Source organism: Petaurus breviceps, unplaced genomic scaffold (genome assembly GCF_028583685.1).
Source record: "Petaurus breviceps papuanus isolate PSGF00001 unplaced genomic scaffold, PetGlider_PUasm1.0 126, whole genome shotgun sequence".
In the NCBI taxonomy this organism is placed as follows: domain Eukaryota; kingdom Metazoa; phylum Chordata; class Mammalia; order Diprotodontia; family Petauridae; genus Petaurus; species Petaurus breviceps.
The window spans coordinates 43300407-43317774 of record NW_027185655.1 but is presented as its reverse complement, the minus strand read 5'-3'; the positions used below and the strand labels follow the sequence as shown (position 1 = coordinate 43317774).

The 17368-nt window shown below is 38.0% G+C and overlaps 1 protein-coding gene across 1 annotated transcript in view; it reads left to right on the top strand.

The window, feature by feature from the left end:
* Nucleotides 1–4227: 4227 nt before the first annotated feature.
* The window catches only part of LOC138170090 (EF-hand calcium-binding domain-containing protein 14-like), a 26700-nt gene continuing 13559 nt past the window's right edge, over nt 4228–17368 (top strand). The window contains exons 1-4 of the mRNA XM_069099504.1: nt 4228–4398; nt 8669–8758; nt 11156–11351; nt 14037–14135. Coding sequence (XP_068955605.1) covers nt 4264–4398; nt 8669–8758; nt 11156–11351; nt 14037–14135 — 520 coding nt within the window. The 5' untranslated portion in view covers nt 4228–4263. The remainder of the gene's footprint in view (nt 4399–8668; nt 8759–11155; nt 11352–14036; nt 14136–17368) is intronic.

Here is a 17368-nt window from a genome sequence, read left to right as displayed (position 1 = left end):
CTTGAGATCAGGCCAAGTGCCTACTCTGGAGGCTCTAAACAATTCTCTGGGAGTATATATTGCAGAAAAGCAGCTGACCTGTACTGGTAGAGGTACAAACATCACTGGTCTCTAATGGTAACAGAGACCAGTATCACCACAAAAGAGATGCCTTCATTCCATTTCCCATCTCAAGTCTAAACCATGATATAGTATAGATTACAACACCCTGGCTTTGAATCCCAGCTCTGCTACTTAATACTTGTATGTTCTTTCTTATTTATAGTCATATAACAAGACCACTTTTCTTTCTATAGAGACAGTTCTTGATTTTCTGGCCCTTCCTTTCTCTATGACTCCTCCCAGCTCTAATTCTATTATCCTATGAAATAATACTAGTTTGTAATATTTACCCCCCAAAAAAGTTGTACTGATGTAATCAAACTTTTATTTCAACTCTAAGAACATTTAAAGCAAACAATAATATTCTTTAAGAAAACTATCATTAGGGGGTAGAAATAGGATTTCCACAGCTCTGGCTCCCACCTCCCCCAATTCATGTAAAAATATTACTCTAGACAAACTTTGGAGCTACAGAACCCACAAAATGACACAGAGAAGCTAACCTCCCACTGAGGACAGCCTGGCAGGCTGGCAGGAAGGGGCCAGCACAGTGTTCTGGGAGCTGACCCCAGCCCCACGGAAGCTGGAGGTTCAAGCCTCAGGGTGGCCTGACCAGCCGCCAATTGGAGGGACTTCAGCTCACCAGCAGCTGTGGCACTTTGCAGAATTATCAACCCACAGATGCCAAGGACAAAGTGAGAGGTTAGTGTAGTGTGGACTTTGGGACTTGGAAATTTGGAGTGTGATCCAGCCTTTGGCCCTGGGGAGAGAAGTGGCTGAGGTGTCAAGGCTGTGCAGCCAACTCCTCATGGCTGCTTCAGATCTCCTGGTCTTCAGATTGTAGGGGGACCAAGCCACCATTCTGAGGGGTAATCACTTTTGCTTTAACTTGCTTGGATCTGGACTGCTGTCTAGGGTGGAGGTCCTGGGGTATGTGAGCAGTCTGCCAGAGCATGTGGAGGCTTCAGAAAGGGTACCCAACTAATACTACCTCCAGCAACTGTGAAAACCCCAGCATTTGGGATAAGGATCCCATTTCTGGTAGTAGAGTTCTAATGTGGCAAAAGGCTCAAAAGTCAAGTAATTGAGTGGCTACATGAGCAAGCAAAGGAAGCAAAGCAAACAGAGCAATCCAATTTTACACTCCTATTTTAGGGACATAAAGGATAAAAGCATGGAACAGGAAGAAGATAGCAAAGTCAGAACTTCTGCACCAAAAGCTTCCAAGACAAATACGAGCTGGTTACAGGCTATAGAGGAACTTAAAAAGGATTTTGAAAATCAAATAAGAGCAGTGGAGGAAAAATTGGGAAGAGAAATGAGAAGTATGGTAGAAAATTATGAAATGAGAGTCAACAAAATGACTGAAGAAAATAACATCTTAAAAAATAGACTAACTCAAATGGCAAAAGAGGCTCAAAAAGGCAATGAGGAGAAGAATGGCTTAAAAAGCTGAATTTGCCAGATGGAAAAAGAATCTCAAAAGCTCACTAAAGAGAATCATTCCTTCAGAATTAGATTGGAGCAAATGGAAGCTAGTGACTTTATGAGAAATCAAGATACTATTAAACAGATCCAAACAAATGAAAAAAATAGAAGGCAATGTGAAATATCTCATTGGAAAATCCACTGACCTGGAAAATAGATCCAGGAGAGATAATTTAAAAATTATTGGACTACCTGAAAGCCATGATCAACAAAAGAACCTAGAAATCATCCTTCTAGAAATTCTCAAGGAAAATTGCCCTGATGTTTTAGAACCAGAGGGCAAAATAGAGGTTGAAAGAATCCACCAATCACCTTCTGAAAAAGATCCCAAAAAGAAAACTCCTAGGAATATTATAGCCAGTTTCCATAATTCCAAGATCAAGGAGAGAATATTACAAGCATCCAGGAAGAAATGATTTCAATATTGTGGAAACATAATCAGGATAACTCAGGACCTAGCAGCTTCTACACTGAGGGATCAAAGGGCTTGGATTGTGATATTCTAGAGGTCAAAGAAGCTGGGATTAAAACCAAAAATCACCTACCCAGCAAAACTGAGTATCATGTTCCAGGGGAAAATATGGTCATTCAGTGGAATAGAGGACTTTCAAGCATTTTTGAAAAAAACTAGAGTTGAATACTAAATTTGACATTCAGATACAAGAAGCAAAAGAAGCTTCAGAAGGTAAACAGGGAAAAGAAATCATAAGGAACTTATCAAAGTTGAACTACTTACTTTCTTACATGGAAAATGATAATTGTAACTTATGAAACATTTCTCAGTATGATAAGAAAGAGAATAGAAATGTATATATGTGTGTATGTGTGTATATGTGTGTCTATATATGTATATGTGTATATGCATACATACATATATATGTCTATATAGGAGGGTATATGAGCATATGAATACATATGTGAATGTGTGTATATATGTCTACAAGTATACATAGACAGAGGACACAGGACCAATTGAATTGGAAGGGATGATACTTAAAAGGTGAAATTAAGAGGTGAGAGAGGAATATAATGAGAGGAGATGGGGAGAGACAGAATGGGGTAAATTATCTCATATAGAAGAGGCAAGGGAAAATTGTTACAATGGAGGGAAAGAACAGGAAGGCAAAAGGGAATGAGTCAACCTTACTCTCATTGAATTTGGCTTAGAGAGGGAATGACATATACACTAAATAGGATATCTCAACCTACAGGAGAGTAGAGGGGAAGGGGAAGAGAGGGGGGATAATGGAAGGGAGGGCAGGCTAGGGGAGAGGGAAGTTGGAAGCACCCACTTTTGAAAAGGGACAGGATCAAAATAGAGAATAGAACAATTGGGGGGTGGGATATTATGGAGAGAAATATAGTCAGTCTTTCACAATACATGCACTATGGGAATGTTTTGCATAGCTACACATGTACAACCTATACTGAATTGCTTATCTTCACAGTGAGGGTGGGTGACAAAGGAGGAAGTGAAAGAATCTGGAATCCAAAGTTTTAAAATCAAATTTTTAAATATATATATATATACATATTATTATTATTATTTTACATGTAACTGGGAAATGAGATATTTAGGCACTGGGGCATAGAGATCCACTGTGCCCTACTGGAAAGTCAAAGGGTGAATGGGGGAAGACATGGGAGAGAGTAGATTGGGGGAGGGAATATTCAGTGGAAACACTGCTTTGGGGTGGTGGGTAGGGAAAATTGGGGAGAAAATTTGTAACTCAAAATCTTGTGGAAATAATTGATGTAAAGTAAAAAATAAAAAAGAGGAAAAAAAAGAAAACTATTATTCAATTGGTGTCCCCCTTTCCTTTGTATATTGAAATGTTTATTTTTGTTCATGGTTAAGTTTGTGATAAAAAGGAAAGAAAAATAAAAGAGTTATTATTTTCCAGGCATGATAATACTTGATCCAGACATGTAATTTCATACAATATCTAGCTGGTTTATTCTATTTTATTTTTTTAAGGCGAGGGGAACGAGGAGCATGAATGACATTCTCTTCCAATTTTAACACCAAAAGCAGAAATTTCAAGGATGCAGTTAAAACACTAGACTCACTTGAATGTATTTGGGGGAAAGCCCATCCCATCATTTGATGAATACTGGAGTTTTTCAATTTGATTCTTGCCCATATTTCTTTGATGTTTGTGATTGACCTAACAAAAGGCATACCTACAAGTACTTAAAGGAGGAGAAAAAGCAATAGTTCAAATATCAAAACAAGTGCCACTTAGAAAAGTGAAATATCTCACTTTGTGATCTGGTTTTCTAGCGAGTTACTACTGTATAGGGACAAGGAAAATAGAATGAGGCTGATTTCACTGAAATGCCACTCATTCTGCTAAAAATAGGCTCTATTTATATCGATGATGCTGTTATCTCTCTCTCTCCCTCCCTCCCTATCTTCCTCCCTCTCTCCCTCTCCCCCTCCCTCTCTCCTTCTCTCTCTCCCTCTCTCTCTCCTCTCTCTCCCTTTCTCCCTCCCTTTCTTCTTCCCCCCTCCCTCCCTCTCTCTCTCTCTCTGCAGCCTACAATTTAGTCAATTCCAAGAAAGACATTAAGAGACTGTCTTTTTCTTAATTTAATCACTTTGTTTTCTCCATTCCTTCATTTTTTATACAGGAAGTTACCTATGTTCTTGAGTGTGTTTACAAATTGAATATGTCCACAAATCTGGAGCTCCACAAAACTAAAGAAATCATCGTTCAACTGCAAAACCATTTACTCAATTTAACAGACCAATTTCTTTCTATGGAAGCTATTATTGATTCTCTGGTCCATTCAGGAGATCTTCAGGTACATATTGTCATGTATTGCCCTTTTGTTTGTGACGTGATTTCTAATGATTTCCCATTACACACCATTAGCTATTAGTGACAAAAGAGAGTAATATGCCATCTTGCACATAATAGAGTTGTTACCTGGAGTCTCCTTTCTCTTCCCATTCACCCTCAGATGCATTCCCTGTCCCCCTCCCTCTTTAGCTCTTTTATATTCTGATTCTTTAGAACATTTATGTTTTCGTTATTTACTCATTCATAGAGTCACTTCCTAAGAGTTGTCACAGCCAAAAAAAATGATCATCTGGAAACTAACCTGATGATGAATGATTATAGATTTTTTTAAGACTGGTCCTCTAATTACAGACATGGTATACAGACCATTCCCAAGGCCTTTCCAACATGACTTTGCTTTCTAGAACCCAAACTTGCTTTCATTTAGCAGAACTAGAATGGAATTCTAGTGGAGAGTTAGCTGTAAAGATTAGTTATCCTAAAAGATGACCAAAAAAAAAAAAGAATGTTGGATTGTGAGACAATATAAAGTCATCCACTGAATGGTTTATTAATTCAAAAGGTTTTATCCATTCTAAAAAAAATAAATTTTTGACAGCTTCTATTAACATTGGGGATACTATACTTTGATATAGGAAGCTGCCCAAATATTCTTATTTAGACTCTTCTGTAAAGTTAAAAGAATAGGAAAAAAAACAAACATTGCTATGCTTTGATATAGTCTTCTTAAATACAAGATTATCAGGTGATAAGATAATCAAAACATTGCCAATTTTTTGTATGGGCACCCGCACAAAAGTTACACCACCCCCAGGTTCAGATGTTAGCCTTCTTGGACTCTCTTCACAATTTCTCCCTTGGCAATTTTATCCACTACAGTTAATTCAATTATCACCTTTTGTGAAAGATCTCTTAACCCTGACCCCCAGCTTCTTGGACTTAAGTCTCTGTTTTCCAACTGTCTGTCGGACAATCCAGTCAAATGTCCTGCTAGCACTTCAAAATCAATATGTAGAAAACTAAACTCTTGTCTCCCACCCACCTATAGGAAGCTAAAGTTTAGCAGTAGATAGAGCCTGAAGTCAGGAAGACCTGAGTTCAAATTCAATCCAGTTTCAGATACGTACTAGCTGTGTAAGCCAGGGCAAATTATGTAACTTCTGATTGCCATAGTTTCCTGGACTGAAAGATAGAGTGTACATAGAAGGATTGTTGAGATGATCAATTAAGATTTTATACACAAACACACACACACACACACGATGGTTAGCTTAGCAACTCTGAAAGTGCATCTATACCATACCAGTGCACTTCACTCAAGGGCTGAAGTCCAATCAATTAGTTGTTTTGTTAACAAGATGTTCACAAAACTCTCCTTGGCATTATGCAGATGCCTTTGCTCACTGAGGCAAATATCATAGCAGACAGGAATTTGACACTCTTGACTAAAATGTTTTTTAGAACTAGTCCAAGGGGCGGCCAGGTGGCTCAGCGAGTAAGAGCACAGGCTCCAGTGTTGGGATGACCTGGGGATCAATTCCAGGCTCAGATACTTAGCACCACACCCAGAAATAACTGGCCGTGTAACCTTGAGCAAGTTACTTAACTCCAATTGCTTTAAAAAATAATAATAATTAAAGAACTAGTCCATATATTTTGGAGAACCTAGGTGGAGAAGTGGACATACCAGGCCAGGAGTCAGGAAGACACATTGTCATGAGTTCAAATCTGATCTCAGACACTTATTAACTGGGCAAATCACTTAACTCTGTTTGCCTCAGTTCATCTGGAAAATGATCTTGAGAAGGAAATTGCAAGTTACTCCCGTATCTTTGCTGAGAAAACTCCAAATGGAGTCAGAAAGAGTCAGACATGACGGAAACAACTGAAAAACAACAACATTTACATATTTTAATCTAGCACCATCCAATTCCCTCATTTTAGAGCAGGCCAAAACCAAGGTATAAATAACTAAAAATTCTATTGCTTCAAATCACAGAAAATTCAAGTTACAAGAACCTTCCAAGTTGTCATATTGCTAAATATTTCAATTAAGAGAAAAGAAAACTGAGACTTAGAGAGGTAAAATGTCACAGAACAAATTAATGACAGTTGGGACTAGAAACCCAATTCCCCCTCTAATTGCCTTCCCTTGAATTCATTTGTGCAGCAAGTTAGTAGGAGGGCAAGAAATAGACTTCTGGCCTCCTGATGGTCTGCCTAGAGTTTTTCCTGCTATATCATGCTGTTTCCTGCATGGATAAGAGATAGTATAGATTGTCCTTCATTTTCAAAGGGTATTCATTGGGAAACATCAAAGATATATTCTGGCCTGGGATAAGGACTGGTGACATACTTTGTTTTTTTCTACACTATAATTTGCCTAGATGTTGTTTGTGAGACTGTTTTGTGAGAGGCAACATAGTACAGTGGACAGCAGGCCATCTCTGGCGTCTGGAAAGCATAAATTTAGACTTCTTCAGATACATGTTAGCTTTGCAGCCACAGACAAGCCATTTAACCTCTGAGTGTCTCAGGTAGCAACAGGAAGCCACTGAGTTTTCAAACTCAGTGTGACCTGTTCAGCCCTGTGTTTTTGTCATTGTTAAGTTTCTTTTTTTTCTTTTTCAGTTTACAGTAATCTCTTTTCTTTTCCTCTCTCCATATCATTGGAGAAAAAAATAACTCCTTATAACAAATATACATGATCAAACAAAACACATTCTCTCATTGGATATACTGAAAAATATGTGTGTGTATCTCTATTTATCTGTCTGTCTTTCTATCTATATCACTCTTCACCCTGACACCCTGAATCTATCCAACACCACTCTTTTAGGAGGTGGATAACATGTTTCATCATCATCCTCTGGAACCATGGATAACCATTGTGTTGATAAGAGTTCTAAAAGCTTTCAAAGTTTTCTTTACAGTTTTGTTACTGTACAAATCATGTTCCTAGTTCTGCTTATTTCATTCTTTAGCAGTTAAAAAATAAATGAAATTTCTCATTTTTCAATATTAGTATTATATGTAAATTGTTCTGGTTTGGCTTACTTGATTCTGCACCGGTTAATACAAGTCTTTTCATGTCTCTTTGAAATCGTCTTTTATCACATCTTATGGTATTCCATCACATTCACAGGCCACAACTGGGATAACTAGATAACTGAATTCCTCTTTAGCAATTTTCTAGAGACTATAAGTTGAATCCAAAATTATGTAAGGTTCTAATATATGTCAGACATCATGTTGAACACTTTGACAGCCAAGTTGCCCATCTGCATTGATGGAAGGAGTTTTCACAATGATAAAATCACCCCCATCTCTCCAAATTTGTTTTGGACCATTCTCCTCCCATTAATCACCCTTTGAGTTTTCAATATACAATTCCTAAACTGTCTGTTCTCCTTGAATACACCTGTACTAATTAAATAACCTGCAAACTTTCTGCTAATAGGAAAAGTGTAAGGTCTGCCCTAGGATTCTATTTGCATTTGCTTTCATTGGTTTTGTAGACATGAACATGAGATCCATAGGCAAAGCTATGATTTAAGGACAAAAGCTCTATAGGTTGGCCTTTTTTCTTATTATTGCTTAAATATATTGGTTCCACAGTAATGTAAAATCAATGGAACACTCTCCCAGGCTGTCCATATGAAATTTCTAAGAAAATCCACAGTTATGAACATTTTTTTTGGAGCTAACACATCTCAAATTTGTATTAAGGTCATGACTACTGTTTATCAATAATTAAGTGGCTTTTGTTTAGTTGTTGAACATATCCCACTGTACTAAGAAACATGTGATTGAAATATGTTCCTCTGCACCAACTTTGTATTCATGAAGACCCTCATACCTGTACTGCAGCTGGGGACTTGATGTGGACATATTTATATGACTAAAAGGATTATTATAGTACAGCTTTCCAGGGATTAAAGGGCATTTGGAACACATATACCACAAAATCAGATGAGTTTCTTCTATTAAGATGTATTCTGTGAAACAGCTTGAAAATTTCTTGTTCTCAAGGGAGGAAAAAAAAACTAGTTTAATTTGTTTCTCCATTGGATGTCAGTGTTGTTCCATCTCCTGGTACTGTGGACTCCATTACTAGTACATAGAAGAGGAGAATTTGGGTAATAAATGAGTGACTCAGAAACAGAGTTGTTTGGAATAAACTGACAGATTTCTTGTCCACTGATAGGACAGTATATATTCTGTAAGAAAGCCCAGACCTCTGTGTGATTCTTGTATTTCAATGCCTATAGCATCCTGTTGATGAGAAATTGAACATACTGGAGAAACAGTTGGAAAATACCACCGTGGTTTTGACTAACCTTCAAAAACACCTTGAAGAGGTCAGTACTTTGTAAATGCTAATAATGGAAGAGGATTGATCTTTTAACAGGATAATAATTCAATGGGAAGACATACATGATTATCAACCCCCACTCCCATGCAAAGAACCATTCGTTCATTTTGTAAAGGGCGTAGCAGGAAGGTACACAAAGATTTCTTGAGCTTTAAACAGAAGGGCACTGCAGATGATAATGTATCTGTTAAGTATTAATGCAAACCACATTGAATTAGAGGAAGGAAAATGTACTCCCTGGTGCTTAGAATTCACTGAATGTGAAGAACTATAATGAGATTGTGTAGGGAGAAGGAAAAAAATCTCTGTGCCTGCTTCCCCAAACAAATAAGTCAGTGCTTGTACCCTGGAAACATAATTAAACATTCTATTCCTTACAACAGGAGGTGATTTTTGGTAGAGGTGGATTCATATTCAGGCTTACTTTCTGTTTAGTCTTTTTTTTTTCTTTTAAATACACAACCAAAGCCTTAGACCTCAACTAGGAAAATCTTATTTTGGAGAGAACACAAGGACATCAAGGTCGGCTGCCCTTGAATTCTGCTTTTGTGTGACAGAAAAAAACCCTTTGCTGAATGGCTGCCTTACATTCAGGTGGATATGGTATACAGCAATTCCCTAAAATTACATAAAGGAAGCTTTGAACCCATCCCCACTCCATTCTTGAGGAAAGACTTAATGGGCTGGAGAGGTAGAAGGGTGTTTTCTTTCCCAACTTTCCAATCCATCCATGGCATTTTGGTTGGCAACTGCCCAACAGTCTTCCAATGTGAAAAGAGGAACCTAGGTGAAGCAGATAGATCTCAATTTTTGGAAGAAATCTGGGCCCATTCACAGAGCCTGACTTTAACAACTTTTTACCTAACTTTTTAGACATGCTTTTTCTGAAGGAGCAAGAGCTTATGTACTAAATAGCCACCCTAGAGACACAGAGACCCAACTGAGTGAAAGATTATAAATGGAATAGTAATTTAGGGGCAAAGTGGCAACATATTCCTTCTACCACTAACATTTATATAGTGCTTTAAAGTTTACTAAATTCTCTATGTAGATCTTCACTGTCATCATTTCCTTTTTACAGATCAGGAAACTGAAGCTGAGAAGGGTTGGGTGACTTTCTTGGGCCCACATGTCTAGTAAATGTCTGAGAAAGAATTTGAACTCACGTCAGGCTGACTACAAGTCCAACATTCTATCCATTGGGTCATTTATTATTTAAAAGAAACGGAGGGGGGATCAAGATTAATCTAACCCTTAACTTGATTGCTGTCAAAAGTGAAAGGAGGAAGTTTCTATCAACATAGCTCCTTTATGAGGGAAAAAATGGGACAAATTTCCTCTATTTTTGGTCCTCTTCTATCACAAGAATTCATTTGAATGTGGCCAATAAAAAGGAGTAAAGAGAAATATCTTTAAATTGTGATATGAGAGTGAAAACGTTTATGTTTGTTAATGAATGTTAAGTTGATAATTTTTTTTTAAAAGAAAGCAATGTACCAGATTTGGTATTTGAGGACCTGAGTTCAAATCCAGTTTCTACTACTTACTAACTGTGTGACTTTGGATAAGCTATTTAATCTATCTGGGCCTCAGTTTCCTCCTTTGCAAAATGTTTGGGTAAATATTAGATGGTCTCAAAAGCCTTCCAAAATGGAATCTATGATCTTATGAAATTAACTTCCAGACTTTCTCGAATAAATTAGGAAAGCATATTCCTCTCCCCCTCCTCTCCCCCCCCCTTTTATGTATTACTTCCTAAGAAAAGAAGAATCTTTCTACAATAATTCAGTGACACTTTTCAAGATCCTTGTCACTGATACTTTTCTTGAATAGTCAGTTTATTTTTTTCCCACTAGATGGCACTAAAGACTTGTATCACAAAGTAAGACATCCTTTAGTCCCTTAAGGAGAATTCAAAGTTCTTACCCTGGACTATTGGTTTAGGAAAACTCCCTTTAAAATCACAAAGGCCTTCCTGTCTATAAACAAATACAATAAAGTGGTGCTGACTTTGACTTTTGAAAAAAAAAATGCCTGATGAGACTAGTTGTATAATCTTTAGAGTGGAGATGTCAACTTCCTAATTTTCACTAAGGACAGGGCAAGAATAAAAATGACACAGGAAGAAAAAAAAAACTTATTGCACCAGTGAAAATAATTCCATCACTAATTATTGATATGCTTGATATACTCAAAGTATAAAGAGAAAGTAACATTAAATATATCTGGATAAAATTGTTTTTCGACATTTTTGACAGATATTAAAAGAAAATAACTATTATTTATCTATAGTGAAACACACCTTTATATTATAGAAGATGTCTAATGTTAATTCTATTTCTAGGATCTTGCTGTTTTTCCTATACAATTCTTTGCTTCCTAGGGCCTGGATACAACTTTTGTACAGATTTCCCAACTTAAAGATGGTTTCTACTTTCTGGAAGATTCCAAGAATCATACCAGTACAGATTCTGACAAAAGGTACCCTTTACCAGCTAAACCCTCACAAGAAACAAAAGTGAAACTCTCTACTCCATTGCTGCCTTTCGTGACATCTAGCCCAAATTATGATGTTTCTGGTATGTTGAAAATGTTCTTGTTAGTGAAAATACCTTATTAGCATCATAATAACATGATTTAAACACTGGTTATCCTGTTCTGTTGTGCTGAACAGTACATTTTTCGCACATAAAGTGTATTATACAGAAACAACACGCCTCCCCCGCCCCAGGAAGAGTCATAGCGTCAGAGGCTTAGAGGCCTCATTTTACATCCAAACAGCTATGACCGGAGAAGTCATGCAAGGGTACACAGAAATGAGTTACAGAGCTGGGATTCAAGCTATAGTCTTATCATTTGATGATGGCACATAAAACTCAAGTACTCCACACCCGTCAATCTAATTTTCTAAAGAGTACTAAGGACATCTAATATTATTAATGTTTATTTGCAAAGTCCTTTAACAATGCTATCATTTCATTCTTGTGCAATACTTGTGAACTAAGTACTTGGGCTTTGACACCATTAAGTACAATCCAAACATAAGGCCTTAATAGTTGAAGTAAATTGCTCAAACTGTTATACAGTTAAAGACATTCAGGTGAGTAAGACAGCAAAGAAATAAGCAAGCAAATATTTATCAAGGTTCCTTCATGTGTTCAGTATTAGAGCAAAAAAAAACAAATACGAAGACAAAAATATGAAGCTGACTTTGTCCTCAAGGAGCTTATAATCTAAAAGAGGAGACATGTATATAGATATATACAGGGATATGTGAAATGTATATAAAGCAAAATACACACACAAAAGGTATTTAAAGAGAGTACAAGGGAATCTTAGAGGGGAAGGAAGTGGTGCCTGAGGAGGTGAGGGGGACCCAAGAGAGGGACCAGAAAAGGTGCGGTACAGAAGGCAATTGATCTGATTAATTTTCTTTTCTCTCTCTCTCTCTCTTTTTGAAGGCAATTAGGGTTAAGTGACTTGCCCCGGGTCACAGGACTAATAAGTGAGGTCAGATTTGAACTCAGGTTCTCCTGACTGGTGCTCGATCCACTTCACCATCTAGCTCTAAATAAATTTGATTGTTATTCTATTCTTTACATTATAAAAAAACTCATATAACAATTTTTTTTAAGAAGTAAAAGGGGGAAAAATCAGAAAAGAAAAAAACCAATGCTCTGATTCTTGAAGGAAGCTAGCAATTCTAAACGAGTAAAAGTGAAATGGGAGCAGGAGAGGGGGCAGTGAAGGAGAAGGCAAGCAATGCAAAAGCGTGGAGGTGGGAGATGAGGATAGAGAGTGTTTTTCTTTTTAAAGGAGAAGCATTTGGACAAGGCAGATTTAACTGGAATTTACAAGTGTGAGGAAAGGCGTACTATGGATAAAGACTGGGAAATCACATCAATTCAACAAGCACTTATTAAGCACCTACTATGTGCTTGCTAGGTGTTGTGCTAAGCACTGAAGATGCCAAGGAGGGCAAAAAGCAGTCCTTGTACTCCAGGAGCTCAGAGTCTAATTGGGAGCCTCCCCATACACACACACACACACACACACACACACACACACACACACACACCAATAGCTGTGTACAAATAAGATGCATAAAGGATAAATTGGAGATAATCACAGAAGGGAGGCAGCAACATTAAGGGGAACAACAGCTGCTTACAGAAGGTCAAAGTTTAGCTGAGTTTCAGGCATTGGGGCAGCCAGTAAAAATGCCCTGAGTTGGGGTGGCTAGGTGGTACAGTGAATAGAGCACTGGCCCTGAAATCAGGAGGACCTGAGTTCAAAACCAGCCTCAGACACTTAACACTTACTAGCCAAGTGACCTTGGGCAAGTCACTTAACCCTAATTGTCCCTCCAAAAAAAATTTTTTTTTAATGCCCTGAGTTTGAAGATGCAGCATCTTGCCTGCAGACCAGCAAGGAGACCAGTGGGAAAAGTGGGCAAGTAAGGTGTAAGAATCCTGAAAAGACAGGATCTGTTCAGGGTTTGAAGAGGGCTTTAATCCAAAAAAAGTTTTTATTTGTTTTTAATCCTAGATGGAATAGGGAGCCACTAGAGTTTGTTAAATAGGGTGGTAGCATGGTCAGACTGGTGCTTTAAGAACAATTTGACTTCTAAGTGGAGAATAAATTCGATGGGCAAAGACTAGAGGCGTGAGGTGATGAAGTTCTGAACCAGATGGGGGGCAGTGTCAGAGGAAAGAAAGGGGCATGTGTGACAGATGTTACCAAGGTCCAAATGACAGGTCTTGACAACAGGTTGGGTCAGGGGGTAAGAGTGAGGGGTAGTCACCCAGATTGGGAATCTGGTGGATTGGGAAGATGATGGTATCTTGACAGTAATATGGAAGTAAGGAAGAGGGGAAGTTTCAGGAGGAAAAGATAATTACTCCAATTTGGGAATTGGAATTCCCAAATTGGGAATGTTAAGTTTAAGAGTTTTTACATGACATCCAGTTTAAGATGTCCAATAGACAATTGGTGATGTGGTACTGCAGGAGAGAGCAGGTTCACACCCACAACACAATGAGGCATCAAGCAGGGCTTTACTTCATAGCATTTACAAACAAAATAATTTGGGAAGTAAGCACTTTGTTAGGTCACTGGCTCCAACCATGGATAGCATCACTAGGGTTATATTTTAGAGCTGCTTTAATTTCTCCTGGGCCTCAATATGAACAGAGTGAAACATTCACTGTGTATGGTTTCTCAGATGAGGGTCTCTTACCGTGTTTTTTCTCCTTAAAAATCAGTGCCAGAATCAACCTCCCAAATTCCTGAAGATGCAATGGATTCAGAGACAACGCAAAGGAAAACCAAGTTAAACATCTCATTCATAAAGACTCTCACAGGTAAGAATTTCAGGGTCACAAAGAGCAGGTTTCCAGAAATCTTATTTGGAAACAGAGTCAGAAAATTGTTCACTTCTAAGTTTATCCCTTTTGTAATCAATTGATAATAAACATTTATACTGTGCTAAGCAGGGGGGATACAAAAAGAGGCAAGGATGGTTCCTGTTGTCAAGGAGCTTACAGTCTAATGGGGGAGACAACATGCAAATACACACTCACACACACACACTCACACTCACACACACACACACATACAAACAGGGAGACAGACAGAGACACAGAGAGAAAGGGAGAGAGACAGAGAGCTATATACAGGCCAAATAGGAGATAATTAACAGGGGGAAGGTACTGGGGAAGGCTTCTTGGAGAAGAAAGAATTTTAGTTGGGACTTAAAGGGCATTAAGGAGGTCATTCCTGTGTAGTCTTAGGTTAAGTAATATTGGTTCTACTGGAGGCAGCCTAGAGCAATGGATACTAAGTCTGGCTCTGAGTTGGGAAAACCTGGGTTCAAGTCCCCTAGCAAGTCACTTAACTCTCAATTTCCCAAGGCAACTCTCTAAGCCTGTTTTGCTTCAGAGTAAATGCAGATCTGGAGGTCCCAATAATGATGAAATCACATGTTCAGTTAAAAGAAACAAATCTGTCCTAGACACAGGAAGGATAACAATTGTTCATTTATTGACATTGTGTCTGCCAAGCAGTTCAGAGCTTTTATCCATTTCCCCCAGGATAACTCTATGAATGAAGGGTGGTGATAGTAACTAGTATTTTCTCTTTTTAATGATAAAGAACTGGGATCATTTCTTGCTGTAATATGGTAGCAAAAATACTATATATTTTTTAATTATTTTAATTTTTTTAATAATTTTTTTAATTATTAAGAGGCAAGAGAGTTTAAATTTGTTAAACCTATGGTCAAGTCATATTTTGGGACTGTTTTAAACCTTTTATTTCAAATTTCCAACTTTACCTCCTTACATCTTCTAAAACGATCCCAGCTAGTCCACCTGAACTAATTAACCTTTGGGTTCTTTTCGTACTCTCCTATCTCTACCCCACCCCCTCCTCCCCCAGTCTAGGTGAGTGGGACTCTTTCTTGACAAAGCTGCCTGATCATCTGCACCTTTTATCCCACCTCTTGTCCATCAATTATCCTCTCTCTCTCAGGCATTTTCACTCTCTTTTCTTGGGCTCTTTCTGCTCTATCTACAAACATGATCAGAGGTTCCCATCCTAAAAGAAAAAGCAAAACGAAACTTTTTTCTAATTTCTTTAAGCTGTTGCCCTATTGTCTCCTTCCCTTCACCCCCTACCATCTAGAAACAGTAGTCCTCAGCTTCCTCATTTCTCACTCCTCAGCCCTTTATAATCTGGCTTCCATTTCCCACCATTCTACTCCAACAGCTCTCTCCGCACTAATGATCATCTTACCTTAAATTCAATGACCATTTTGTTGCTGATTTATCCTCCTTGCTCCATTTGACACTGCGGACTACCTTCTATTGGATATCTTCTCCTTGGACTCCCATGACCCTGGACTCTCCTTCCTCTCTGCCACCTTCTTTGACTGCTCTGATTCTTTATCCTCAATCTGCCCCCAAATATGTTGCCACTTTTGACTGTGACAATTGCAATATTTTTTTCAATTCCTACAACCATGTTTCCTCTCCATGTTTAGTCATAGCCTCCTAAATGGTCTTTCCGCTTTCCTTCTATCCCTCTCCACTTTCCCTTTACATTATTGTTCTAGTAAACTTCCTTACATATTTTTCTGCTCAAGTCACTCCTATCCTCAAAAACACTTTAGTAACCTCCTTCCCCCACTGCCAACTGAAATGGGAAAATTCCTTCTATAATCTGACTTCAATCTTCCATCCCAACCTCTTTTCATACAAGCTACCAAATTAGACCCTATATTATTTCCCCACTTTCGTCCTGACTTTTCCTTATCTCTTATACTCGTGAGCTTTCCAGAGTATGCTCTACCTACACCTCTGTCTCCCTATGTTTTCTTGCTCTACCTGCACCCCTGTTTCTCTCTCCCTTTCTTCAAGGTTTACATCACATCCACATCATCTATGGAGTTTTCCCTGATTTTTTTTTCTTTTCCCAGATACAAGTGGTCCTTCCCTCTACAACTAATCATAGCTCTTTCTCTAGAACTATCCTTTGCACTTAGCTAACTCTTCCTTCCATGTTATCCTCCTTTGATCTGATTTGACTTTCTTTCTTATAAACAGATAATTAGGCCAGTGCATTTCACACCACTAGAACGTATTTTTTTTTCTTTTTGGAGGGGGGAAGGCAGGGCAATTGAGGTTAAGTGACTCACCCAAGGTTACACAGCTAGTAAGTGTTAAGTGTCTGAAGTCAGATTTGAAATCAGGTCCTCCTGACTCCAGGGCCATGCTCTATTCACTGTACCACCTAGCCGCCCTTAGAATGTAATTTTTTTAAGAGGAAGTGTTGCATCTTTGTAACCATAGCACCTAACATGGGTGTTTTTCATATAGTACATGCTTAATGTAGATTGGCTGAACATTGTATGATTTCTTAAAAATAATAATCAGGCCTCTGAATTTATCAGGTATCAAACAACACACACATTTGTTAATGAAGAGCTTCTATTTGGTGGAGGAGAAATTAGTGGGTAGTAATAGAAATACAAAATAAAGAACATCAATAAAACATTTTAAAATGCACAGAAAAAAAGTGAAGGGAAGCAAAGAATAATATTGTTAAATATTAACTTTTAAATTTAATACACCTCGTTATGCATTTCTTATTTTTAAAAAAACATCTTTGGAATAAATTTTTTTATAATATACACTTTCTTATTTTTCTTTGCAATTTGTTTGTTGACAATGAAGTTCACATTTTTTTTTTTCCTTTTGGAGGGCAGTAGGGGTTAAGTAACTTGCCCAAGGTTACACGGCTAGCTTTTTTTGTGGGTGTTAAGCGTCTGAGGCCAGAACAGAACTACGGTCCTCCTGACTCCAGGGCTGGCACTTTACTCACTGCGCCACCTAGCCACCCCTCTAAGTTCACATTTTTAAATGAAAATTTGTTATCAGGTCCTACTGAAATAGACAAAGAAGGTGAAGGACTTGGGTGTCCACATACATACCGCTCTACAGTAAGGGTAACAGTTTCTGAAACAGTTGCCCCCTAGATGCTTGAGTTTAACTGCTATACTTTTCATGAGAACCAAAAGAATTTTTTAATTCACATG